Source organism: Lipophrys pholis, assembly GCF_963383615.2.
Source record: "Lipophrys pholis genome assembly, chromosome: 14".
NCBI lineage: Eukaryota > Metazoa > Chordata > Actinopteri > Blenniiformes > Blenniidae > Lipophrys > Lipophrys pholis.
This window is the reverse complement of record NC_137633.1, coordinates 12,205,421-12,233,138: the sequence shown is the minus strand read 5'-3', so window position 1 is coordinate 12,233,138 and position 27,718 is coordinate 12,205,421. Positions and strand designations below refer to the sequence as shown.

Here is a 27,718-nt window from a genome sequence, read left to right as displayed (position 1 = left end):
TATTATTGCAATCTGAATAATGTAGCACATAGTATATAGATATATATTAAAAAAAACTGAATATGGGCATAAACACGTCTGAGCTCAATGTCAAGTTTAAACATCCATCGCGATCTATCTTCACTTCACCAACTCAGATTAGGGTTTCAGGGAGCTGAGATAATGATAACAGACACACATCCATCCACACCTACAGGGGATTAAAACTAATCTAACAAGTATGTGTTTGGATTGTGGGAGGAAGCTATATAGATATATATATACACACACTGGGACAAAACACTAAACTCAACCCTAAAAAGCTCTTCTGGCCCGGAGGTTGGAATTGGACTCCTTCTTGCTGTGAATCAACAGTACTAACCACTGTCACACTGTGCTGCCTGGATGTCGTTTATTTAACAATCATTCTAAAACAAATCTGCAGGGAAACGGTATGAACTGAAATATGTGCAACTTTGTTTTGCCTTCAGATTGCAATATGACACTTCTAACACACATCTTGTTTTCAAGTGGCTCAACTGCATGTTTAACACTCTGGTATGTTCCCCTTTAGGATTTAAATCCACCAACATCCTTTGAAGTAGACAAAAAAACAAACAAACAGTAGAAGGTATAAAAATCCTTCTTAAAACTTTGCTTCCCTTAAAGGAAAAAAACAGGTTTGTCCGCTAATTAAAAAAAAATTTTTTGTACTCGATTTAAAAAAAAAAAAAAAGGATCCTATATCTTCAGTCTGGTGGAAACATTTTGTTTCCTTAAAAACACAACCTGCAGGCCCTCTATAGCCCATCCAGTGGACATGAATCTTATTGTGAGTGTGTGTGTGTGTGTGTGCAGCCTGCACAGGTAACATGGTGTGTGTGATGTACAAGGTTACTGCAGGGGAAGAATTTGCCTCAGTGAAAGACGTCCCTGCGGGTATATTAGTCAATTTTGTTAACACGCTTGGCTGGGCAGCGCTCCCGATTAGTTTTTAATTACATTCAATAGTGCACAGTGTCGCCAACCACAAGCCGACACAATATCGGCGGCAACAACCTTTTCTTCAGGGAGAGAGGCAGAGGGAGCCTGCGAGTAAATCATCATTTCCACATAATTTAAAAGTCGCATAATTTACACCATACTGAGTCACCGGCATGCAGACACTTGACTTCTAAATGACCTTGTTGTTTGTCATACAGCGGATTGCAGCGATGCTCGACTGTTTCTGCCCTTTGTGTTGTTTAATGTGGTGCCAAAAAAAGAAAGAATCTGAAGGCGTGCCAATTGAAAAGAGCATTTACAGAAAAGCGGTGAGCTGAACGTCAGAATAGTGGAGGTGGAAATTATTTCCGCATTTAGAATGAGCTGGTAGATGGAAAAAAATAAAAAAAATAAACTGCTATAAATACCTCAGTAGTTACTATAATGATGACTTAAATAGCGTCATTTATTTAATCACCACTGACCGATTTATTTCTTTGCAGAGTTTCATACCACGGCATGATTCAGGCATGCCTTAAACAGTAGCAGACAATCACTCAAATTCACACATCTGGATTCCCAAATACTCAGCGTTTTCACAGTTAATTTGTCTGTTTAAATGGGATTAAACTCCATCTGGGCTCCCACGTAAACCGCATAAAAGACAGAGATTCACTGCTGTAATAACAGCAGAGCTCAGAGAGCCAAACAAATGAGAATTTGATTCAAAGATTTTCAGTCAATGTGGGGTGGAGGGAGGGGAAGAGATGGAGCGCTCCCACTCTCTCGGTGTCTAAGGATATAAAATAATTGAGTGTGAGGAAAGCAGAATACATTATCACTTAGCTAAAAGAAACCTCTATCATCACTCCCAGGCTTTTTGCTTATGCACACAGTGTGGATAAAACCTACAGCAAAGCCCCCGAGACAGAATCCAGGTCCAGAGAGGAGCCGGGGCTTTTTCAACCTTCCTTCACCACATATTAAGTGCCTGCATCTCGAATGAGGCGGCGTCCCTGAACGTGGCTCGGTAAGAGGCAAAGCTCAGCCATCGGTTTGTCTCAGTTGGAGCACAAGTTTACTCGAGTATCTTGTGGTAGGGGAAGAGGGGGAGGGCAGCGGTGAAACTGGGGATGTCCATGATGGCGATGGCACCCGCCATCTTCGGTGAGGCGGGAAGGAAAGTGAGTTTGGACACTTCGCCATAGGCCGAGCCGCTCTCATCCTCCCCTTCGCCTTCTTCTTCCTGCTTTTTTCCCCCGCCCTCCTCGTCGCTCTCTTCTGCACCGAACCCCACCACCTTCGGAGGACAAGGAGGAATTTATAGGAGTGCAGACGGCAGGGACCAAAGAAAGATTAGAAGCGTTGCTCACGTGAACGCTGAGTTTACGGCTGTTTTCTCCACGATGATCCTGGAACCAGGAAATGAGCTCAGCTTTGGTCATCTGCTTCAGCGCCTCAATCTGAACACACAAACAAATTAATAAGACCAGAGTCACTCAGTGAAAAGCAACACAATGTAGTTTAACCAAAAAGAGTCAATGACTGCAATGCAGAACATACTTTTTAACCGTGTGTCTCACGCCCTTCTCACTGATTTATACCTTTATATTTATTGACATTTAGCATGACAGCATATCATATTTATTTATCACACATTTCTATTAAAAAAAACGTATTCAAAACAGACTAAGAGGTGTGTAACAAGGTCATTTGTTTTTAAATAACTCCTCATCTATCTTGAGTGTAAACTATTAAAATCAACAGCTCCCTTATCACCGCATCGTGTCTCCAAGCTGGTGTAATAAGTCCTGAGATGTCGCCTTAATAAAAGGAGCAATAACAAAGATATAAAACGCTTGATAGCACGGATTACCGGCTTCTCCAACCTGTCCCAGTCTGTCCTCTGCTCTCTGGTGCTCTCTGTTAGGAGACGCTGGTGAGAGGCCACCGCGCTTCTATCCAGCATCTTTCCTTTTCTTTTCTATTGCATGTTCTGACTTGGCCTCATTATTTTGACAACTGTGCAAAAATCAAATGTTCCCTCCAGCATTAGCTGAAGTCTACTCTTCGAACGTACTGTGTTTTGATGATTTGGCGGAATCAAGAGCAAGAAAAGCTGAATGATTTTCTGCGGCACGAAAAGGAAAAAAACAAAACCGCAAAAACGGCTTTTAGAACTCGTGTTCATGTCTGGTTTTGGTGTTTGCTGTGAAGTTACATGTGAAGTCGAGAGAAGTTGGGGAATATGGAATTCCTTCTTTTTGAAACAGAAACAATCTGTCTGTGTGGGAGTGTGTGTGTGTGTGTGTGTGTGTGTGTGTGTGTGTGTGTGTGTGTGTGTGTGTGTGTGTGTGAGTACACCACAACAATGTGGTAGGATGCAGAATATGTTTTTTCACAGTTGAATTATGACAAGTGGCCTTTTTAGTCGGGACAAAAATCCGGTTCTCATCAGACAGAAGGCAACAGTTTGACACAAAGACATTCTTTAAGGTTTTCCTTAATAATGTTAGATTAGGATTATATATATATTAGCATTCTGCAGGGCATGAATGAAAATCAATGATCCATGAGACAAACTCCAGTTTGCAGACGTTTGCATGGAGGCATTCAAGAATAAGATGAGGGTTGGTTGGTGTGTACATGTTCCGGTTGAATGCGAGTCAATGCAAAGTCCTATGAAGTCATGCGAGTACAAAATGTGTCTGTATGTCTATGTACGTGAGTGTACTTAGTGTGTGTGGTTATTACATCCACAAATGCACACAACAGTTCAAAGTAAGACGAAGGTGAGTGTTTGGTACTTGATCAAAGTTTACCTGTCGTGGTCGAGTTTAACAAGAAATGAATGTTGGTCAATGAAAACCACCTTGAAGGTACACAAACACCAAAAGTGTGTGTGAATTTGTCCTTACCTCTCTGTTGAGTCTGTCAAACACAAACTGTTGTGTGACCACCTCGGCCCAGTTCCTGTCCACCTCTTCCCCGAGGTGTGTATCTTCACACTCTTTCAGCTTCACTAAAGCGGTCACCTGTATGACACACACACACACACACACACACACACACACACACACACACACACACACACACACACACACACACACACACACACACACACACACACACACACACACACACACACACACACACACACACACACACACACACACACACACACACACACACACACACACACACACACACACACACACACACACACACACACACACACACACACACACACACACACACACACACACACACACACACACACACACAATTATTTTCCACACACAGCTGGTTTTAGACACTAACAAATTCTTCAACAGTGTACAAAGTGACTCCTGTTGCTTCTGAAACTTTTTGGAGATATGTTTGTAACTTTTCAGGGCAACACGGACTCACAAATACACAACGTCAAGTACACGAAATGAAACTCATACAAACCTGCGTCGTAAAGGCCTCCTCTGTCAATGCATTTAGCTTTTCCCCGAATGAAGCCAAGAATTCTTCAATCTTTAACTCCACCAGCTCCGTACTGAGAGAGACGAGAGTTAAGAGATATATTAAAGGCTGTGGGGTGGGTTTGATTCCTTTCGTCATTTATCAGTTCTGCTCGCTTCTCTTTCGAGGACCACACAGATAAATTGCAGCTTGGGTTTGGGTGAGCAGCGTGATAGATTATGGCTTGGTTTTTTGGGGAAGCAGCAAAAGATAAATCATATCTTGCTTTGGGCGAATTAAAGGTTACGATTGTGATGCACACTCACTTGAACTTGGTGGCTTGTGTTTCCACGGTGACAGAGAAACCCAGAACGCCGGAGGTGTTTCTGCAGGTGGGGTAGACGTGGTATCTGCAGCGGGAGACATGAAAAGAGACAGCGAGGATTAGAGGGAGAGAACAGACAAAATTACCTGACTAAAAAGAGCATGACATTTGCTTTGCACCCCGCTTTGCACTCGACAATAACCCCGTCTGGAAGGTATAGGATTTTAATTCAAATGTTAAAAGCATTGTTCCTGTATTACTGGAGCAGTTACGTCGGGGATTAAGCCTTACTTGTTCACACATTTCAGACACGTGGAAAGAAAAAGAAAGAAAAAAAAGATTTGTTCTTCTGGAAGTGAAATAATGAGGAAAGAAAGAGAAAGATGTAGGCAGTAACAAAGAGCATATCCAGTTATGTCTTTGATTTGCATATAAAGTAGAAGAAGCTACAGTTTCTTTTTATTTAAAGGAGGCGTGGAAAGACAGCATTAAGATGGCAGAATGTACCAGGGTTACTTTAATAATCCTGTTTCCTTACAATAAATGTCGTTAATCATTCTAAGGACAGTCACTCATACAGCACAATACATAAAAGTATCTATTTGCCTGTGGCTCGATATACAAATCACTGCAACTTGCACCGGAGACTAGCTTTGAAGCAAGATGCTTCACCAGGCGCTCCATCAGAGGGAGCAGTAAAATAATGAAAACAAGATTGGCTATACATTAGATAAAACATAAATGATCACTTGTTCTGCAGAACTTTAGCACAACATTAATTGTAACAATCTGAAGTCCGCTCAGTGGGTACCAATAATGGGTTCACCTTGAGTTTATTTTTATTCTGGAAGTGACAAATTTAATGTAGAATAATGTAAACAGTGAAACTCACCCCAGAGTCTCCTTTGTCCTGAGGAAATCGAAGCAAGGCTCATCCATGTGCATCTATGAAAAAATAACAACTGTGTAAAACATGGAAAGATTAACGTGCAAATTACGGAAAAAGATGTTGAAATTCTCACCACCAGCAGCTCCATTAGTGTGTGCTCTCTGAGAGCCTTGGGTCCGGACTATAAAATGAGAATAGAGTTGAAGTAAACAACACAATCTACGATCCAGTATCACTGGATTCAGTGTGACAGAGTCATACGTACCTGGTAATAGACTGTGACCTCGGAGTTGGCGTCTCCTTTATTCAGTGATTTGACCTTACACATGTGGTGTTTCGGAGGCAGCTCGACCACTCTGAACATCACTGGCACCTCCGTTGGCAGCTTGGAGAACTGCAACTTACTGGCCGAGGAGATTCGAAGGGCAGATGGGAGGATAGGAAGAAAGTGAAACAGGTGAGAACGAGGTGAGAACGAGCAGCCCGAGACTAAAGGGAAAGTTTAATGAGAGAGCCGAAATGAATAAAAGCACGAGTGCAGAAGGGAAAAGGGGAAACCGACTGAAACAACTAATGCTGATGCAAATTACAGAGCATGGTGGCAAGCAAAATCATTCCATTGTATATTTTTGGGGTTCTCATTAGGAGGTGCATTCAGAGTAATAGCCGACTTACTCTGTGACATACTGCAGGAACTGCATCGATTCCTGGGGAGAAAAAAACAACAACAATAAATGGTAATGAGTCGGTAGAGGAAGTGTGGAGAAGAAATCAGCAAAAACAAGAGGGCAATGCCAGACAAATTCAGTTATCATCCACATCAGTTAATATCATTGGTAATTAAATCTGCTCGTCTGTCCACTCACTGCACTGTTGAAGTTCCCTTGCACAAGACCTTCAGCATAAAGCTCAGCTCTGAAGCTTCGGCTGAACTCCATCAGCTCTTCGATAGTCAGACCAGCTGTGAGAGCCTGATACTTCTCCACCATGGACCAGCGAGAGTGCTCCAAGATCAACAGACGGACATCCCTGAGAAAAACAGCGGCGGATCAGAGCAAGATGAATGGCCAAGCAAAAGAAAAAAAAAGAGGCTTTTATGAGTTGGGTTCTCACATATTTCACCACTAGAAGGCAACCTAGACTTGGTAATGACTCACACGGCAAAGACAAAAGAAAAAGGAAGGATAAAGACTCACTTGCTGAGTTTATCAGGCTTGATCAGGATGTTGAAATATGTTTTTTTGAGCTGCTCTAAGAACATGCTGAAGACGCCAGGTGAGGCTGAGAAATCAGCCAGGTGGTCAACGATCAGGTGGAAAAGCAACTACGGAGAGAAATGTCGTCAACAAATGAGACATTCATGTGCAGAGGACACTGTAGCAATCAATTTGTGGCTTTACACATGAGAGAGAGATAGTGTGTGTGTGTGTGTGTGTGTGTGTGTGTGTGTGTGTGTGTGTGTGTGTGTGTGTGTGTGCACGAGGCTTCTGCAGATGCATTGACTCACTGGCAGCTTGTGGTTGAACCCTTTAACCTTGATGACCAGGCCGTGCTCACCAGCCACCAGTTTATACTCCAGCTGGGCCACTTCAGCCTCATAGGCTGGCTCTGCCAGGTTGTGGCCCAGGATGTTGACCAGCAGGTCAAACAGGACCACGCTACAGGGCAACACCAAGGTTAAAAAGAAGATACGAAATGAGAAAAGCGACGCAGAGAGGGGGAGGAGGATAAACAAGGCAGCAAAAGAGACACAGAGGAGTGAAAAATATAGGACAGGGATAGAAGCAAGAGGGAGAAAAGATAAAAAGCAAAACAAGTGAAAAGGATTAAAGTGATGAAAAGCACAGAAACATAATTGGAGAAAAGATTTAAAAAACAAAACAAAACAAACATTAAAAGGTAAAAGAATAAAACAAATACTACTTCCACAAGGTCATATCTGAGGCTGAACTCACTTCTTAGCAGATTGTTGGATTACTGGAGATATGATGTGAAACCTGATGTACGCTGCAGCAGGAAAGAAGACAAATCGGTGTCAACATTTGCCAAATATTATCAACGTCCCTTTGGAAACACCTTTACATAGTAATCGACGCACGCGGACACGTCTAACCTTTAGGAATTTTGAATTTGTTGTCCTTCTTGTACCACAGGCAGCCTCTGTCGCTGTCGGCGATCCGGCCTGGGAAGTCTGTGTCTGGGCAGTCAGAGGGCTTCAGATTGAAGTCGGTGGCTGCACAAATCCCCACAAACAAGAAATCAGCATTGTTCCACTCGGTACACTTTCATAAATAAGGTGTGAATTTCAACAACCCGACATGTGCAGCGGCTTGTCAGCACAGAGTAAGATGTTGTCGCCCATGTCACTATGTGCCGAGCAAAAATGATGTCAGAATCAGCATTTCCTTAAAGGGGCACTATGTGTCTAAGCCAAGCCTCTTCTGTACACTGGGGGGCAGTGCCGAGTCTCTCTTTGGTTTTGGCTTTTCTTCTCTTTTCTTGGTGGTTGCAGTGAGCCAGACTAGATTCACTGGATAAATTGTTTCCACCTGCTGATCATGTAGAATACATGACTGTGCAGCAGACTAACTCGTTCCTGTGTTAACGACTCCCACTGCAGCTTTTTTGAGTGAACGAATGATTTATTTTGAAGTAAAAATTTGAATTACATGACTAAACTGCCTGGTGCAATTTGGAAATTTTACTAAATGTTTGTTGATATATCAGTGCCTCTTCAGCTTAGTATTCAATTTATTATTTAAATTACTACTACTTTCATTATATCCTTATTTCATGTGGTTTCTTAGCATCTTTTCTTTCAAACTACTTCCATTTGTATTTTGTTTGTTCTAATGTGTTGATTTAAAAAAAGAGGTTTTACCTTGATATATTAATATTTCAATTCATCAATTTGAAAGGAACAAAGTCTGATTGATTGAGATGTAAATTGGACAATTGTCTTTAAAGTTAATGCAAGACTGTCCTTTTGTGTAACTGAGCTCATTATTTGAGTTCAGAGTAAATTATATCAAACCAAAATGAGAAATAATGTAACATTAAATGAAGAAGTGGTTGATTTTACACATTGCAGTTTGTTAAGTAAGCCTGCATAGATGGGAGCTGGTAAATAGCATGGGAATCTGACAAAACGTCTTGACTGATGTCAGTTGAGTCTGAAGCTTGGGGCTGACAGAAAATCTGAGTGCAGAGTTACAAAGATGTGAGATCAACAGACCTCTGCGACCAGCTGCTATTTAGCTAAAGGCTAAAGGCTCCAGGCAAATAACACAAATACAATAAAAAAAACAAGAATCTGACAACAACCGCTGGTGGTTGAACTGCATTGTGAGGAGCACAGGCATTCCGTCTTGAAAAGAGAACATGTGCAATAACATAAGGAAACATGTCCTGTTGCAGGGAGTAGGACTGGCCCACAAACCAGCACTATTAACAATAATATTCAAGTTACTTAAAAGTCTCTTTCTGAAAGTCAGTGGAGTTTTGACATGAAAGGGTCCTAAACAGTTTGGAATCCACAATTTCCCGCACGTAAACTCAGTCGAGCTATAGAAAGGTACAGCAACAAAGACAAAATTATGAGTCCCATCACACAACTGTCAGGTTTGCGTCATCTTGCTCTGCTTCCTTTGTTGTCAAACCCAAGTCTGGATGAATAAAACTCAGTAGGAATGATGCTGTGCACTTTTGAAATGCAAAATATCTCTCTGCACGACATGAACTATGAGACTGCCAGAACATTTATGTAAAACTTTTACGATATCAGTAACTTCCAGGGTTTTCTAACTCTGAACTTGCTTTCTGTACACATGCCAGAGTCTGCTATGTACAGTACTGTGTGAATGTTTTAGATTGGTGTATCCATCGTATAATACCAATAAGTAATCTTTGGACTGGGTCCAAATTTATTCTGCAGCAGAGGAAAAATACCGGCAGACAGACACACAGTGTAAAGAAGAACAAGTAGTTCTGGAGGTGATAGTGTCGCCCCAAGAGCCCCGCTCTTAACTTAATCGAGACCGAGTGAGTTTACCGAGTGAGGAGACAAAAATGATCTAAACCACATTACAGAATTTTCACAAAAGAAAACTGTCAATGTGTGCTAACTCACTTCTCAATTTGCATTAAGTGATAGAAATAATTAACATGTTTTTTTGAAAGGACTTGCAGCTCCCTCCACCACAACCAGCCCCAATCTGTTGCACTCGATATGATAAGGTTTGTTTTGTTTTAAAGCAGGTGGCATGTTAAAACATGTTGTACATCTGTGAGAGAAAATAAATGACATTTGAGTCAAATTTGCACATAATGAACCTGCAATCTTTACTGATGTGCTATATATCCATTGATGGCGCCCTGAACAGCTTCAAAAGCTTATAACCGCCCCCGAGAAAAAGAAAAGACTGTCAAAATTAAGAAATATAGAAGGATTCTTCTCAAGCGTGAATTGAAACTTTTGAGAAACCCTGACCTTCAGGTCTATATCACTCATCTACTTTTGTATATCAGTAACTAGTGAAACAAAACCCCACATGGACCACCATGTAATATAATTGAACCGTAAGGTGTTTTACTTCAACTAGGTTTTCTTTTGTTGTTGTTTACAAACGAAAAGGGGAGAAGCGGGAACCAGGAGATTAAACCTTTGCCTTACTCGTGCTAATGTCAGCGTACAATTAATCTGAAGCTGCGACTTCCCACTTCTCTGCCTTCCGTTTTAAAAAAAATAAATAAATAAAAAAAAGCCTTTCGGTTAAAGTGGAAATTTTATATCTGAGAAAGTCTAATTTGTGCATGTGTGTATTTTCACGTTTGTGTGTGCATGTTTCCACGTGTGTGCAAATGTTAAATTCTGAATAATGTCCCAGACGACCCCTCACACACACTGGTTCATGACCATTCTATTGAACAATTTTTGGATACTTGCAGCAGTTTTTGTACTACAGCAGCCAGCTCTTTTCCAAAAAATTTTTTTGCCCACCCTGCAAAGATAGTAGTTTATTCACCCACCGATGAACTTGTTCTCCGCGGGGAGGTGCAGATCATTGTTCAGCTCGAGGTCCCCTGCCCACCGCTCCATCCACTCCTGCTGAATGTCTGTGTGAAGGTTAAACATCTATTAGGACAGCAAAAACATTTGCTCACCTGATTCATATTCCGAACTGAATGACCTTAACACTTTAAGTTGACAAAAAATGAAATATTACTTTTGTACAGTTTTTTTTTTTTCCCTTCCTTTCTTTTATTCAAATGGTGTTCCAACACTATTGTTCGCCATCTAAAAGACAGAGATAAATGCTGGCATTTCTGCTGCTGGCTCTGCATTATATCAGGCTGAATATCACCACACAAGGGAAAAAAAAAAGACAATGTATTCACTGAATGCCTACATTGTAAGGAGGAACTGTTATACTGACAGTAAACAAACACACACACATACACACCTTCCATGCTGTATTGTGTGCCAAACCACTTCTCCCTGAGGGGACACTGGCCCTCATGTTCTGGTGACAACAGCATCAGGTTGGCTTTCTCGGGGGTGAGGAGGGACAGAGCAGCACTGATCACCTAGACACACACACACACACACAGACAGACAGACAGACAGACAGACAGACAGACAGACAGACAGACAGACAGACAGACAGACAGACAGACAAAGTTAAAAAAAAAAAAAAAGAGCAGGAGACAAAGAAAGTGCATTTCTTCCTTTGTGTCTAAATTGCTTGTTTATGTGAGAACAATTTTTTACTGTCAGTCACAAGAAGATGCAGAAAAACACAACAGAAGTTCTTGTCATCAGAAAATATGCACAGCCATAATTAGACTGTAACTTTTGATGCAAGATGACGTTCGGCATCATCAAACAGGACCACAATTCTAAGAACGATATATTTTTGGCGGAAGAAATGTGTTTGCAAAGAAACAACTTTAGCATTTGGAGTGACCCGTTTAATTAACATTATCTATTTAAAAAAAGGGAATAAAATCCTGCGAGTGATTTATTCCCACAACTGCTGAACTACTTACGTCTGGACTGAACTCAAACATCAGCTGATCTCCTGTCAGGAAGTCTTCTTTAGGGAAAAGCTGCATGTTTTCGCAGATGTCCTCAACATACTCTATAGGGTCAATCTGACGGGAGAGAAAATCAAACAGAGCTTTCACCCTTCGCCGTCTCACTAAATCTCTGACGCTCCGGGATGTTTGTATTCTCACCTGCTCCTGATAGTGAAACTCATTCGCTTCGATCCTCTGAATCTCTTCATATATTCTGAGAGTGTGAACAGACAGACGGAGTTATCACCTTCACCCACCCCAGACAAAAGCGCCAATGCCAAAGCGCCAATTATCATTAGCACAAATTAGGGAGCAGAGCACAAACAAAAATAATAAGGTTATAATTACATAAACGAACAAATAGCGGCCGAAACCTATCGGCCTACCACTATTATGTGTTTTGCAGTTTATACTTCTGCACCAAAAAGCCAGACAGACTAACAAAATTTTAAGTGTCTTTGATTTTTTTTCAGAGATCGTCTTTTCTTAGCTTAATCTGCCACCATTGTGTTGTCTGGGGATGCTGTTTGTGTGTATATGAGAGTGAGACTTTGCCTTTGTTGTGGTCCGAGTGTCTGCAACATCTTCAGGTATTGGAACACCAGCTGAGTCACCTGAAATAAACAGAAACAACAAGCTCATCCTTGTGAGACCCAAAGTAGAAATGCTTTGAAACAAACATTTTGGTTGAAGGCGAGTGTGGTAAGAAACACAAATTTGTGTTCTACGACTGTTTTAGTAGACTTGTCAAGTATATGTATTTATTTGAGTATTTATTTTCCCGACTGCCTTTCTGCCTTACATTTAAGCACAAATAGCTGTAATTTCTCCTCATTACATGTTTCAAACCAGCACTTGTTTTAAGCTTTGATGATTCAAAAGATAATCAATAATGATTGAATGCCATGCCTTCTGGTTTAAAAAAAAAAAATCTTTAAAATAATTGAAATGCTTTAAAATAATTTTTTATTTTTGACTCAATCTATGATACAACTTAATTGCTGCTCTATGCTCCCTGCTACTGATTCAATTGTTGTATCCATGGTGACAATCATGGCATCACAGGAACAATACTTTTGCATACAAACATAGGACATGAAAAGCCTGATTATTAGCTTCTAGAATGGTTCAAATATTGGCAATAATTTGGATGTTCTTTTTAATGTTTTTCCACATTTTTAGCTTGATGCTCGTTCCGCAAATGCATTATCCTGAGAGATGTGGCACCATTTAAATAAATTATCAGCCATTCAAATGGTATAACATTTATTGCTGGGAAGCAAAAGAAACAATGTACCAAATACTAACGCTTGTGTAGGTTCTAAGCAGCAACTCACAGATTTGTGATATAAACATATACGTGAATTTGCCACCTCCGAGGCGAGGGGATGGCGGACCCCCCCCTTGAAGCGCCCTCCGTTACTGTGTGTTTTGAAAGACACAAGCTTATTGCATAATTATGCTATTTAAACAGACTGGATTAAATATCAAATTAGAGAAACAACTCAATTAATAGCAGCTGAATTTTCTTTTTATTTATAAATCATGCCCAATTTGCAGCCGTAAAATGTGAAATCGTTTTTGAATTCCAGTTTAAAGACCGAGTTCTTTCAGTTAATCACAGCTCAGGCGTCACAAGAAATCCAAGCATGTCCCCTTCACAACACAATACGACTCATTTAGTTTGCTCGGATGGTGCTCGACTCCGAGTTTGACAATTATGTCTTCCACAGCGGACACAAATGGATTGGCAGGTCTTATGAGGTTAAGTCGACGGCAAACTAGAAGGTGCTTCATACATTAAGAGACACCTTTTTGGCAGCCAGCTGGAATAATGTGCGCCCTTATTCTCCCACGTTTAAGGATTCACGCATTTAGACTAAAATATCACCTGTACTTTCAAAGTGCTAGCCATTAGGTGAACAAAAGGAGCCTAAGCTGCGGATACATTAGAGGCATGACTTCCATTACTGCTATGAACGGAATACCATGGTGGCCCCTACGTTCCGCAATGAAGAACTATTTGAGAGGTATATTTTCCATCGCTCCCAGAGTAAATCTCAAACGTTTGAGGGCTCATTGTGTTCCTTGGTTTTTCAGGGGAAAAGCTCTGGCATTTTAAAGAGACGCTTTGACATTTTGGGCTATGTGTCTGCTTTTGCGCAGGGAGTTACAGAGGAGATCAATATCGCTCGCGTGACAGTGCACCAAGAATAGGGCTACAACAAGCAGCCAATTAGCTTAGCAAGCATTAGGGCTGGAAACACTTCGGTCTCACTAATTACCACATTATATCTTGTTTATAGGGAGACCGTTTCTCGGTGAGGTTCAGCTGCCAGGCAACCACCAAAGAATACAAAAATGTTTGCTGCAAAATGTGCTCCCCCTTAAAACGGTGTACCAGTTGTGCTGCATACCCTCCCTTTTTATGCTGGCGGTATGCAGAAATTACACATGCAGGATGGTAAAGCATGAGGAATAATGAGCATCTGATGTGCTGGTAGGTGGATTTTTGTCAACTCTCAACAAAGCCAGGAAACTCAGCCTGCAGACTTTACTCTAAAGCCTGAGGTTTTTCCACAGTGTGGCAATGTGGCTCAAGCTCTCTGGGGGGTCGGGGGGGGGGGGGGCTCATCCTCCCACACTTTGAAAACCCCTGCTCTAAGCTAAAACTCAGCTAAAAGTAGCTTCAGAATCGGCGCCGCTGTCCTGTTTCATGTTAACATGTATGTAATACATTTGAGATTCTGTGATTTTCTTGCATTGTTATCTGTGCGATATAGTTCTCTTTTCCTTTTCAGCACAATGAGCTCAAAATACAAAGCTCCTTGCAAAGCTGACCCACTGTACAAAAGTAGCTTTGCGTGGGAGCTTTTATCTGAACTGCAGTTCTTTTTTTTCTTTTTTTTTGTTCCAGGCACAAGTTAGCTGTCTTGCTGTGTGTCTAATAGGAGAAGAAGGCACAACAGGATAAATATCTCTAATGAACCAGTGGCACACTGCAATTTGTACATCAGCATAATATTTAGTGTCATCCACCTGGAGTCTGATGGTCCCTCCAGTCAATTGATTTAAAAAGCACATTTTGAGAACAGCAAAATTCTGTCTCTAGTAATGACAATATGATTAGTCACAAAGGCTACAGCCTAGTGAAACGACTACAAACAATACTCGCAATTACTCAAATCTACAGCATTTCAGACTTTAATCCCCCCAAATTTCTGAATTGATGGGATGACATCCCCAAAGCTGGTTTAACATTTACAGAGCAGCCATCAAGTTTATTGACAAAAGCCCCCCCCCCAATTTGGTACGTAAGAATAGAAAACAATCCTGCTGATTGATCAAACACCGTCTGTGGTTGTCTTAGCAACTGATAAGAAAGAAGAACAACATGACTTTTTTCGCAAACTAATGCCAAATGATCAGCTGGAAAAGCAGAGCTGAATGACCGAGTTCAGTGGTACGCGTCTTGATTTAATCTAAATGAGCAGAAAGAAAGAAAGAAAGAAAAGAGCCTTCTTTACCTGGTAGAAGTTTTGGAAACCCTCGTCTGTGAGGGTGATGGAGATTGAGAAGATGGAGTAGGTGGTGTTTTGATCAAAGCCAGTTTCACTGTTTCCTCCGAACAATGCCAGGGCCCAGCACCTACACACAGACGTGAACACACACAAACACACAGTTCATCCATCTTCTAAGTCTAAACACTTTATCCAGACTCGTGGGGGGGGGCTGGAGCTTATCCCAGCAAACCAGGCATATGGCAGGGCTAACACAGAGACAACTAAGTAGACACGTCGGGGCAACACAGTCAGAAAATAAACTAAAAAGCATGTATACGGATTGTGGGAGGAACCTACGCAGGCATAGAGAAACTCCATGCAAAATATACCGATCAACAAGCAGGTACGAATCAGGATCGTTACTGCAGCGAGGCACACACCTTAACCACTGTCCCACATTTATTTACCACCCAGCCATCTGCCAAGCAATCCACTCAGGGTCACAGGGAGGTAGGCATCACGCAAAATGATTATGAGCAATTGATTTATCAAAACCAGTCTTCCACAGGGAAAACAAAGAAAGACACACATTCACACAGCAAACCTATAGACACTTTATAGTCACCAAATCACATCTCACACAACTTCGGAATCTGGGAGCAAACCACTGTAAAATTAAGGAGAACATGCAAATGCCACACGGAATGATCCCAAACGTGGTGTTGAACCAGGCGTTCTGCTGTAAGACAACAGTGTTAACCACTGCGTCACCCTGCAGCCATTTATATATTCTACAGTCCTGTGAGAACACATTCCCAGTGTTCAATACAAAATAATGCCTACATTGAAATATGGGCTGTAAAGTAAGTCGAAAAAAAATTAAATTTTATATTTCCTGGATTGAGACAATTTACCAATCATAAATGTGGTTCTGCCGTTGCTGTGAACTGAGCCTCAATCTATTCTGCATTTGTGGTCAGAGCTTTTTGCTGCATTTATCTGTGTAAAGAGCAGAGTGGTTGTGCAATGACGAACACTAAACCAGAGCAAGTTGGCTCAAAGAGTCTGCAGTGCATTATCACACCTGCAGAAATATTCACTAACGGCTCAGACCAAGAGAGTGTTAACTGTCTGGGAGTCTTCAAGCTGTCCTGGAAACACATTATTATGGACTTTATCAATGTGCAAAAATCTACAGACACATTCCCATGGACATTTTGAAGCATCTGATCTGTAATGTGTGTGATGGGCACAGGCTGAGAGACAATTCCCCCGATTTAACATGGGGGACAACAACTGCCTAATTTCCAATCCTGCCTCTTGGCCTTTGATGTTTTGATTGTCTGAACTCAATTAAAAAAACAACCACTGCCTCGACCGTTTGTTTTGATCCAGGATTGAGACTGCGCACGCTCAAATTCCACAGTTGTCATTTATCGACAATTGAAGACAGCACTCACAGTAAACAGGAATATTTGATCAATCCCACAAGTGGAAGTGATGGTAAAGGGAGTGCTGGATGGGCTCTTGGCTTTGTGGGGTGAGCCAAGGTTTGGTAAATCACTTTTCCACTTAACAACAAGAGGCTGAAAAACATTTGTACAACCACATCCACAGAAGAGAATCTATGAACCACATTGTCAAGAGCAACAGAAAAGTGTATAGTCTGAAGATTGGGCTCAAACATCCAGGGCTCGCACACGGACAGAAAAAGCTCATGTATACCAAGTAAATTGAAGAGCTTTTAATTGGGTTTTGGAGGGCCCTCAAATCAGAAAAAAACAAATCGACAGAAGTAATAAGACTCACTTCTTCCGAAGCACCGAGAGGATGCTTCCTGTGCCTTCATGGCCAATCAGCCAAGAGATGTAGTGGAGAGGCTTCACTCTGACAAGAGGAGGGAAGAACACAAAAATAGGAAACAAAAACATTGACGCAATCCATCCACAATCAGGGTAAAGTACGCTTTCTTTTGGCTGGTCTAATTCTATGTTTATATGAAGAGGCATCACTCTCCAGGACGGAGACAGGGGCAGGACAAAGAAGATAAACAAAGACATTTGATGCAATTTCTCTCAAGTGAGGGAAAATCGAGGTCTGCTATGAATCGTGTGATTCTTTATTTATGTGCCTCCCAACGTCTGCAGTGTTATTGCTGCACGTAACCTCACCTGTAGTATTTCTCCTGAGGAGGAAGAGCCCAAGTGATATTCAAGGCATGAACTTTCCGCACAGGAACAACTACAAAGACACAAACAATTACAGAATTGCTTAAAATGCTTTAAAGATCTGACACTGCTGTCACTAATCAGAAAACATCAGTTTGGTTTTCTTAAAAAGTCTTGTAAAAAATACTTTTTACTGTGAAGCAAAACCACTCTTAATGGCTTTTGTGTATCTCGTTGATTACTCATTGTTTTGTATGAACTGTGTTCAAAGCAAAGACAAATCTGACACATCTGGAGAGGTTCGTATGTAGAGGATGGGAACTGAAAATACGTGTTGAGACACATGCAGAATTAGTGAATTTAGTACCTCTGTAAAGCTTGCAGAAGGCAGGTGTGTCGAAGGGATCCAGCATGTCAGAGAAATCTGGCTTCGGAAGACCACTGCAGACACAAAAAAAACATTATAGGATTAAAAAGCTGCAGTAAACATTAAAACGTGGCTATAGGCATGGCTGAGTAGAACAGCTATTTTCAGTGTGGGGGAAAAAAAAAAGTTGTTCTACTGTAACATTAATGGAATTCTTTTCCTTCAGAGTTTATAGGAAAAGCTTTAAGAAGATGACGGTCTTCAGTTATGCTTTACATTTCACAGAACTAGCATAATAAATGTGTGACACACAAGTCAAATATTTTCATTTATTCAGAGCCTGATGAAAATTCCTTCGGTTCATCTGAACTAGTGAAAAACACTTAAGTGATTTTATAAGCAGAGATGTGAGGAATTTCATCAGCCCACAGAGGAACATGTAATCTTTTAATTGAAAAGGTAGCCTGAAAAAAGAAACTTGAGGTTGTGCGGGTTTCATGTAGAAGTGACATGCATGTTGATTCTCTAAGGAAGAGCGGCAGTGAGTCATAAAACGAGCAGGAGAGGGGTTCTGGAAGAAAACAGATTTAGCTCAGCTTTTAGGAGAAGCGAACCCTTTCAGGTGTATCACTTTGAAAAAACCAAAAATAAAAAAATAGGGTCTGAAATAAAGAGCGCTGAGAAAGAGATGGAAGAAGGCTTGACATTTACATTTGAGCAAAGGATTTTGAGACTCAATCTATAACGCCGGCACGTCATCACACTGACCGAGAGCCACTTCTCCGATACTCACTTGTTCGGGACCTTGCTGAAGATCTCTCTCACCCACTCTTCCAGAGTGTCCAGCCTCTCTGAAGGACATGCAGAATGAAGGAGGATAAAGTTTGAGTGCGTCTTAAAAAGTAATATTTCTGTTTTCTCCAGGAATTATGATTAATTAAAGTAGTAGTAATACATCTCTAATGACCTCATCCACGACGTGTTTTAGCCCAATTTAAACTCAGTCCTGCTCAAGTAAAGAAAGCACAACACAGTATTACGTACTGCCTTTTTTTCAGTATAGGATAATGCAGCTTTTCTGTGTTAACTTCTGCAAGGTCAGAAAACTGTTGACTAACTCTGAACTCTTATTCATTTTCTTCTGCTTTCAATGCAGCAGCAGTCTTTCCTTGCATGGATTCAGCATCTGCTCTGCATTCACCATAAAAAGTAGTATCTAATTCCACAATTAACCAAGTCTTTTTTTCAGATTTGAAATTGTGCAAACAAGTTCCTAGTAACTACTGCATGCATATGCTCTGATGTTACATAGTAACAGTGTTAACTCAGTATTAAAATACCATTAATAAATCAACTGCACCATTTTAGAAGCAAATGCTTCACAAAGTCAGCCTAAAGGCTAAACCGCCAATGCATAAGCTGAAATGGTTTTAGGTTTCTAAAAAGCATTGTCCTTGGAAAATATAGTGGGCACAGGTGTTTCAAAATCAAAAAAACAGCTTGAAAAGCAGTTTTTTGTCCTATTTTATCAAGCAGACAAATGAAAACATGATACGAAATTCTGACTCGACAAGCCCAGTATTTAGAGACAACAAGACAGAAATCAATTAGTAAAGTAGTGAATAACATATTTCAATGTGGTTTTAAAATTCCTACAATTGTTTCACTAAAATCGTTATTCTACATAAACCGTGCTAAATACTGCAAAGTGCATTGTGTGATGTACAAGCCGACTCTCTGAAATAATGTGCCCCGTGCTGGTCTGAAACATCATAAATCACTGACAACATGACCGAGTCACCTTAATGAAAATGTGCATTTAATCTGGTTTGACCAACTGCATGCTGACAACAGTTCAACTCACCCCTCTGTTTTTTTGACACTGTGCTCATGTCTGACAAAACGCATGCTTGATCTTGGAATGAAAGCGCTAATCAGCTCTTTAAAGGGGCTGCTGACATCCACCGATGAGCCATAATATTGTGACCACACGCATCACATCATGCAAGACTTTTGTAGCAATTTTCACCTACAGCAGCTCATCTTTTTTGCTGGAACCACACAGAGCAGCCTTCCCTCCCCAAAAGCATCACTTCAGCATTGGGCTCCTGTTACAATGTCACCTGTTAACCGCTTTTGATAGATATTGACCACTGCATATTGGGAAACTCCCACAAGAGCTGCAGTTTCTGATATGCTCTGACTCAGTCATTTAGATCAGTTTATCCATCTCACTCAAGTACTCGGTTATTTTTCTGCTTCCAACACATGCACTTTGAGGACTAAATGTCAACTTTCTGCCTAATATATACCGCCATCTATCAGGTTGGCTGATAAACAGATAATTAATGTTATTCACTACACTTTTATTGGCCATAACGGTGCGACGACTCCTTATAAGTCTGCAGGGATAAATTTCCCTTCAGCATTGACATATTAATAGAAAAAGAAACAGCTTGTAGGTGACAGCTACTTGAGTTTCCACTTTTCCCCCTGGGAGTACACATGCACATCACTGCAGCAAATACATTAAAGGATGGCATTACGTGGAAAGTATTCTAATAATCAAAACCCACACAATTTTCTGAGTTACTTATCTATTCTCTCTTTCTATTCCATTTGTATCTTAATACCTGAATTGCCTGGAATGTACTGAACATGTTGTTTCGCTGTGATTAGTGATCTCTGTAATGCTCCTGCATCACGCTACACAGCTTCATATTTGGAAGACAGTCTGTACTGAGCTGCAACAAGAAAAACTCTGGCTTAAACAGAGGGCTAATAACTAAGCTGTATCACGAGGATGATATTTCCCAGCACAAAATGTCAACACTTGTCATCGTTTTACTTGTGTGTTGTAGTTAATTAACTGTGTGATATTTTCTGTGAAAACCCTGAAAATGTGTTAGTATTTTGTCTCCGACTTTGTTTTGGAGTAATACAGCAATTTGAGCTGATTTGAGGATGATTATCTACGGTTGGCTGAACATAGATGAAGTGGAGCCTTATTAGAGCTAATGATAGTTTTAATTTTTGATTAATCTACAGATTACTTTTTTCAATTAATTAGTTTATTTTGCCGTATGAAATTATTGAAATCAATTAAATTTCTGTCAGACAGCTAATCAGCAAGATTCCCATTATTAATAAATGAGACGGATTCTCCTGACCTTTTGACTGCACAGTCAGAGTCATGTAGTGGGCCGAGTAGTGCTTCTTCCAAAATGCACGCAGACGCTTATACACATTGATCTTTTGCTTCTTGGGCTCCTGCTTCAGAGTCTGTGCGTTCCCTGTTGTTGACACAAGTGAACATCAATTTCAGCTCAATTATAAAACACAGCAGAGAAAGAAAGAAAAAAAAAAGGTTTACGAATACAAGGACATGAGCAAGAAAAGAAAATCGGTGCTGGTTTCACTACTCCTGTTTGTTATTGCTGAACATACCCCAAGGAGGCCCTGTGTGTAATATGTGTCCCAGCGGTTGTGTTTACCAACTCACCCCAGCAGAACTTGCCCATAGGGTGTCCAGGCTTGGCCAGACTGCCAAACAGCATCTCCTTCCTATGGGAGTCAGATGGCTTAGCCAGCTGGTACTCTGACGGGCAGAAGGAGAGAAAAGGAAAAAGGTAAGACGGCAGATATAAGAAGTAAAAAAAAAAAAAAAAAGGAGAGGATCGATGGTGTGCAAAACAGCTGCTTGAAAGAAAGACGAGCAATGCAGCCAACAGAACATTTAACTCCAGGTAGAACAGCTAATATTTAAGCTCTCTGAATTGAGGACTGACGCACAAAGGCACCAGGACCTACCGCTGTCAACGGCCTCCACCTCCCTGTCAATGGCGTCTCGAATCATCAGGGGGCAGATGAAGAACTGCGCCCATCTGAAAGGATGACAGAAAAGACCGGGCATAATCAGAGACCACATACCTGGCAGGCAGACTGACAGAACACAGGTCAGACAGAAACAATCAGATGTAGACTGATACACATCACAGACAAGAGCAGGAGGGCAGCTGATAAAGCCTGTCATATTTGTTACAGCCTATCAGTACACATCATGAGTCAGGTCCAACAGCAATCTCTGAATGTCACTTTTTTATGGTATAGTTTGTAGAAATATTAACCGATCTTTCCTTAACTTTTAGTTGGAGACCAGCTCCGAGTCACAATGGAAATGTAGTAACACACTGACAAATGGCTTGGTGCACCCGTTTCAACACGTCAAAGATGTTTCTTACTGGAGTGTTTTTCCTGTTTTTATTTATCCGTAAACCTTATAGTCCTTCAGAAGTTCAACTCTTAAAGGTGACTGCTCCAAAAAACAAAAACCCTCAGAAAAATCCTCACCTGTCAAGAGCCTCTTTGAAGCTCTTCCGCTGGACATCAAACTGGAAGATTGTCCTCTCACAGTCAGTGGAGGCGTTGTCGCTCCCCCCATGCTTCTTGAGAAAGGCATCAAAGCCATTTTCTGAGGGGTACTTCTCACTGCCCATGAAAACCACTGGGATGCAATGAAAGAACAGTAAGGAGGAGAGCACAGTTATTTAAAAAAAAAAAAAAAACACAAAACAAACCTATACGATAGCAGCCAGCCAGACACAGCCGTACTGGCATCATATTTCAAGCACCGCCATAACAGGATTTGATAGTTTGGTATCAGATATACAGCCATTGTACAAACTGCTCCAAATAGTGCTGGGAACATTTGGCAAAAGATCTGACGACAGACTACAGGGATGAGAAAGGTTTTGCTTTCGGACTACGGGTAATCATTTTGAAACAATGTTCAAGAATCATGTTTGCAGAAAAGACAATACAACAAAGCCCCCGTTTAGATTATCAGCAGTTCAGAAAACCGTTGACATATACTGCAAGCTTTTTTCTTTCCTTTTGTGCCTGGAGGAAGACTTGCTGTATTACATACACAGAATTTAGAAAGGACCCACCAAACATCTTGTAAACGAAGGTACAGCTGAGATATCAATCAGGCAACATGAAAAGCAGGTCCCAGACTCCCTGGGGGGAGGGAGTGTTGGGCATGTTAATATATATCATTTGGTTAGAAGTAAATCAATTATTCAGACTTGAACTTCAAAGTCTTGCATCATTTCATCAGCCTGCAGCTCGGCCTTTATTCATTCAGCTCTCATTTATACCTCCATTACCAAGTTATTGTTGCAAGGAGCTGGAGCTTCTCGGAGGTAACAATGAGACACATCCTGAGTTGTTCACCAGGCCATCACAAGACAGACAAAAAGACGGACTAACCGCAAACAATATGCATTTCAGAGTGTCCAAATGACCTAACATTCTGAGCAGGGCACAAAGAGGACATGCAGACTCCACACCTAAAGCCACCAGCTCAAAACCAAGGCACCAGAGCTTATATCTGCCATAGATCAAAAACCAATTTATGTGTGAACACTATTTTTAATGTATTATCAGACAAACAATATTAATCTTCTGCAAAAACAAGAGATTAAATGTAAAAAAAATGACACACAGCTGAATTTTATATGAAATGTTGTTGCTCTCAGCATCCAAGAAAAAAAAGCAGTATGTGCTGTTAACCATGTGAAGTAAATGGGCATTTTCAGGTGAGGACTTAGATGCACAATGAACAGGAGGAAAAGTGGGTCGAAAGAAGCCCAAAAGCTTATTTTTTTCCCTGTGGCCTCACTGTGGATAAATCAGGCCCAAGGAGGGGGATATTCTGGGAATTGTCACATATTATTAACCGACACTGAGCTTCTCAACGCAGGCTAATAGGGTGCACCAAATAATTAAAACAAAGTACACATGGCGAGCATTCCAACATGGGCTTGGTGAAAGAAAACAGTTTAAATGGCAGCTGAGGATGGACGAACTACTGAAATGAAGACAAAAAGATGAGGGACACTTTTTCAAAGTGATTAATTACTCACTATGTTCCAGAAAGTGAGCGAGGCCGGGGAGATCACCGGGATCACTGAAGCTGCCCACACCCACACACAGAGCTGCAGCAGACTGAAACACAGGATATCAAGTCATTTTGTCTTTAAGCTTGGCAAAGCACTTCAAGCATAAATTCTAGTCCATTATGTTTGTCTTCCTGCCAACAAAGCCCATTAAAAGACTAAAAACTAACAATGAATGGATTCCTATAAAAGCTTGAATGAGCCACAGTAATATATACTCCCTAAATACAAAAGGCAGTCCTATACTGCTGTCATTAATAGTAGCTGGTGCTCCTGAGTTATTTTTTCTTAAGTAACATATCCTTCAGACAAGAAGAACAACTTGTTTATGACAATTACAAAACAATGAAACTACCATCTATAACCTAAATGTGTCTAATCGGGTCAAAAATGAGTAAAAATGTAACAATCATATGGCATTTGCCAAGATATTACAACAAAATTAAAGCTGAAGAGATGACATTTTAGGTACACATATGTTATAAAATAGTTATTTTTATGTTTTGAATCCCTCTGACAGAGATTGGCATACTTTTCATGACCATAACTCTTACACCATTTGTAATATTTACAATATTTAAAAACTAACAGAAAGCAGGGAAATAGTGTTGCCCCAAATACAAGACACTACGGTGGCCACAAGGACTTCTGCAGTACAACTCTCCAATCACAGACAAGAAGGACCAACAACACACACTTATTACATTAGCTTGTCAAACACAGAGTGATGTTGAAGAGCTGACAAATATTTTCAAGATAAGTTATCACACATTATATACAGACATAAAATCCAAATAAATCTGGTCATAAGAAAGAAGTCATTTTTTTTTGTTTAGTCCATTCTAGCACTCTTTTCGCTCTAAAATATAAATGGACTTCTCGATGAAAACTTTTCTTCACCGTACCTGTTTCTCAGCATTTCCTTTCTTCTTTTTCCCCTCCTGGTCGTCATCACTGCCCTGATGCTCATCATCTTCCCCAGACTCATCCTCAGAATCGTCTCCAGATTCATCATCCTCCTCTTCCTCTTCCTCCTCCTCACCTTCACCTTCTCCATCTGAAGTGTCATCTTCTGACGCCATTGGTCCACTGTAGTCTGAGATGAGCAGGGCTCGAAGACCGTTGTCTAGCACAATGTACCTGCAGTAGAACAGTTGCATCACTGAGATTTACAGCTTCATTGTGTGTGTGTGTGTGTGTGTGTGTGTGTGTGTGTGTGTGTGTGTGTGTGTGTGTGTGTGTGTGTGTGTGTGTGTGTGTGTGTGTGTGTGTGTGTACAAGCTGTTAAATCAAGTATCACGTTCCGTTAAATCAAGTATCACGTTCCTGGCTGCATGTTTCACCCTAAGAGACTCAGTTGTTCCCTGCTTCTTCACAGCAAATTTTCCGGCAGTGGCCAACAGAGCCCGGAGGCATTGGTGTGTGCTTAAAGCATGAAATCATCCCATCACACTACAATAATGCTGTACTGATCCAGCTGGAAGAGACACTCAATACCATTTTAGGATCTGGGTTAGTGGATCTGGGTCATTTTCTCAGCACTTTCCCCGTTTCCAATGCCGGACATTGTATCCTGGGATGCATCGCATTGCATGGGAAATCAAATTGATAACAATGCCTGGAAAACAACTACAAAATTGAAGCGATAACTCCTGTAAGTGAGCTGCGGTGTTATGCATGATTTAGACACTGGGGAGTAAGTATGGAAGCTGGATGGTCTCATAAGTTGTGCTGCACAAAGAGTCCTTTACCTGTATTGTTTGGGGTCACTGGGGGACTTGATGATCTCACTGTCTCCAGCAGTGTCTTCTCCCCCTCCTTCCCCTGAGCCCAACACAGCCTGGTTCTCCTCCCTGGACGCAGGATCTGTGTCTGCGGCTGAGGCACATGCTGGGACCGAGCCGGAGGAGTCGGACGCAGGGCTGTTTCTTGACTTGCTTGTTTGCGGCATCCTCGGCAGAGGTGATGAGACTTTTGCACTGCGGGCTGACAGCAAGGCGCGACCATAAACAACGGGACAGCACGCCGTCTCCGGTAATTTCCTCCTGAGCACGCCGACACACCTTGTCAGCCGGAACAGAGCTATGATGAAAACCCTGGCTGAAAAAAAAACAAAAGTGTGGCAAAGATGAAAACTCGCGAGCCAATGGGGACCAAAACAACACACGATTAACCAGCCCTCTCGCTCTTCTATCTATAACACGGGCCTATAGGTTCACTCTCTCACGCACACAGCGACCACAATGCAGCTATTCACAAAGGCTGTCTGGTGGCTTCGCCCTATTCATCCGAATGTCAGCTAAAATCCGAGCCAGCCTGATCACCGTGGACCTCTCATCTGCAAGTACAGCTAAACACACCATGAAGCAGGAGCAGCCTCGAGCAGAGAGAGAAAACAACAGCCGCAGCGCGTTCTCACTAATGTCTAATGTCAACGTCTTTTAAGCTTTAGCGAGATAAATTACAGGTCTGTGTCGAGGAAAAGTACTTTAGGGAGCCGGTGAGAAACAATGTACTCTACCTTTCCTCTCTGCTGACAGCACAAGGGCCTCGGAATATGTGCACGCGGGTGACTCCGCAACAAGCGGCGCTGTGATTGGCTGAGAGGATAAAAACCCCGATTAAAGAAGGCCGCTGATTGGCTGCCTGGAAGTGAGGGGGCGCGGTTTGGGGACGAACACGTGTGCGCTGCCGGAGTCAGGAGTGGTTACATTGTAGAGGGCTGCAGGGACAGGACAGCCAGCAAGATCCCACCTGGAGGAAACCAGCTGCCAGCCATCTGTTTATGATTATGACTGTTAGATTGAATGTCCAACTGGCGACTTGTCATTACTGGTAAATATCATAATTGACACTTTTCTGTCTTGCTTTACCTCCTTAGCCAATAAACATTCAGGATTGAACCTGGCGTGAACTGCCTTGTCAGCTAAGCCGCTTAGGAACCACCTCATATGAAACTCGGACCCCCTACGTTTCTTAATGCACTTGAAGAAGGATTCAGACAGGAATGATTAGTTTAGGGGCCGCTAGATGGCAGGCATAGGCCACAGGGGATATGAGACATTTACTCCTGATTTTTCAGCATGACCAAACGTTTGGATGTCCCTCAGAATTACTATTAAGGGCTATCAGTCTGGGTGTGTTTATCACATTTCAAGAGCGTTCAGGTATAAATGTTCATGAAAGTTGGCAGCTGATTTTCAATATCTACATCACTAAAACAGATGTCAAAAAGAAAAAACAATAGGACAATAAATCAATAAAAATTAAGCAAATTAAACTTTCAAGTATTCACACACACAAACTAGACTGACAAATAGACTGTACCACAAAACTTAGATCACTGTGAAATGAATAAAAAACTAAATCTTATCATGAATAAGCCACTTTGACATTTGTCCAATGCTCTTCCTCAGCCGTCACTCAGCAGCGTGCTGGCATTTCACCCCTCCGCTGTGCCAATATGTCCTCCCCCTCATTCACCAACTCTCTCACTCCCCCTCTCTGTCTCTCTGTCTGAAGCCAATCTGATTTGCCCCTGGGCTTCTGTCGGCAGAAAGAGGTGATAAACACCGCAGCCATGACAACCGGCGAGCCAGACACACGCCTGAGTTCCTGTATCCTAATGGCTTCACTTGGCATCCTCTCCTCCTTTAATTCATCAAGTCCAGCCTTCACCTGAGATGATATTAGGACTCTCGGGGGCTGATGACGCCACCGTCCTCCTGCTACCTTTCAAGCTCTCCCATCCAGTCTTTTATGATAAGCTCACAGTACTTCTGTCAGCATGTGAGATGCAACAGTGTTAACACCAATACCTTCACTCCACTTAAAATACAGCTCAGGACATAATCACTGAACAAATATTGGCTCAGTTGTATTAATATTAACACAAGTGTAGGAACACTGATTCTCCTGACAGACAGAAGTGAAAGCACAAACCTGCCACTTTGATAAGAGGTTTTTTTTTTTACAAAGACGTCTTATTGATCACTAGTGGAGCTCTTGTAAAAAT

The 27,718-nt window shown here is 41.5% G+C and overlaps 1 protein-coding gene across 1 annotated transcript; it reads right to left on the bottom strand.

The window, feature by feature from the left end:
- Positions 1-379: 379 nt before the first annotated feature.
- On the bottom strand, positions 380-26,239 carry nrd1a (nardilysin a (N-arginine dibasic convertase)). The gene is made up of 32 exons (XM_080480058.1): positions 26,225-26,239; positions 25,455-25,803; positions 24,609-24,843; positions 23,671-23,752; positions 22,094-22,247; positions 21,554-21,627; positions 21,246-21,341; positions 20,914-21,036; positions 18,537-18,594; positions 17,744-17,817; positions 17,380-17,449; positions 17,018-17,095; positions 15,233-15,353; positions 12,261-12,319; positions 11,865-11,919; positions 11,676-11,780; positions 11,090-11,213; positions 10,656-10,742; positions 7,741-7,860; positions 7,583-7,634; positions 7,135-7,285; positions 6,824-6,951; positions 6,494-6,656; positions 6,303-6,334; positions 5,893-6,031; positions 5,761-5,808; positions 5,631-5,683; positions 4,740-4,823; positions 4,417-4,507; positions 3,882-3,998; positions 2,337-2,426; positions 380-2,263 (listed from the first exon to the last, which is right to left on the bottom strand). The coding sequence occupies exons 2-32, from the start codon at positions 25,652-25,654 to the stop codon at positions 2,042-2,044; spliced, it is 3,285 nt and encodes a 1,094-aa protein (XP_080336184.1). The 5' UTR covers positions 25,655-25,803; positions 26,225-26,239; the 3' UTR covers positions 380-2,041.
- Positions 26,240-27,718: the final 1,479 nt, after the last annotated feature.

Excerpts from the sequence above, each read along its gene's own strand:
- nrd1a (XM_080480058.1), bottom strand. The coding sequence starts at position 25,654 with ATGCCGCAAACAAGCAAGTCAAGAAACAGCCCTGCGTCCGACTCCTCC. Across the intron at positions 22,248-23,670 it reads CGCTCACTTTCTGGAACATA|TGGTTTTCATGGGCAGTGAG; the intron begins GTGAGTAATTAA and ends ATTGCATCCCAG. Across the intron at positions 6,032-6,302 it reads TTCCTGCAGTATGTCACAGA|TAAGTTGCAGTTCTCCAAGC; the intron begins GTAAGTCGGCTA and ends CTCCTCGGCCAG.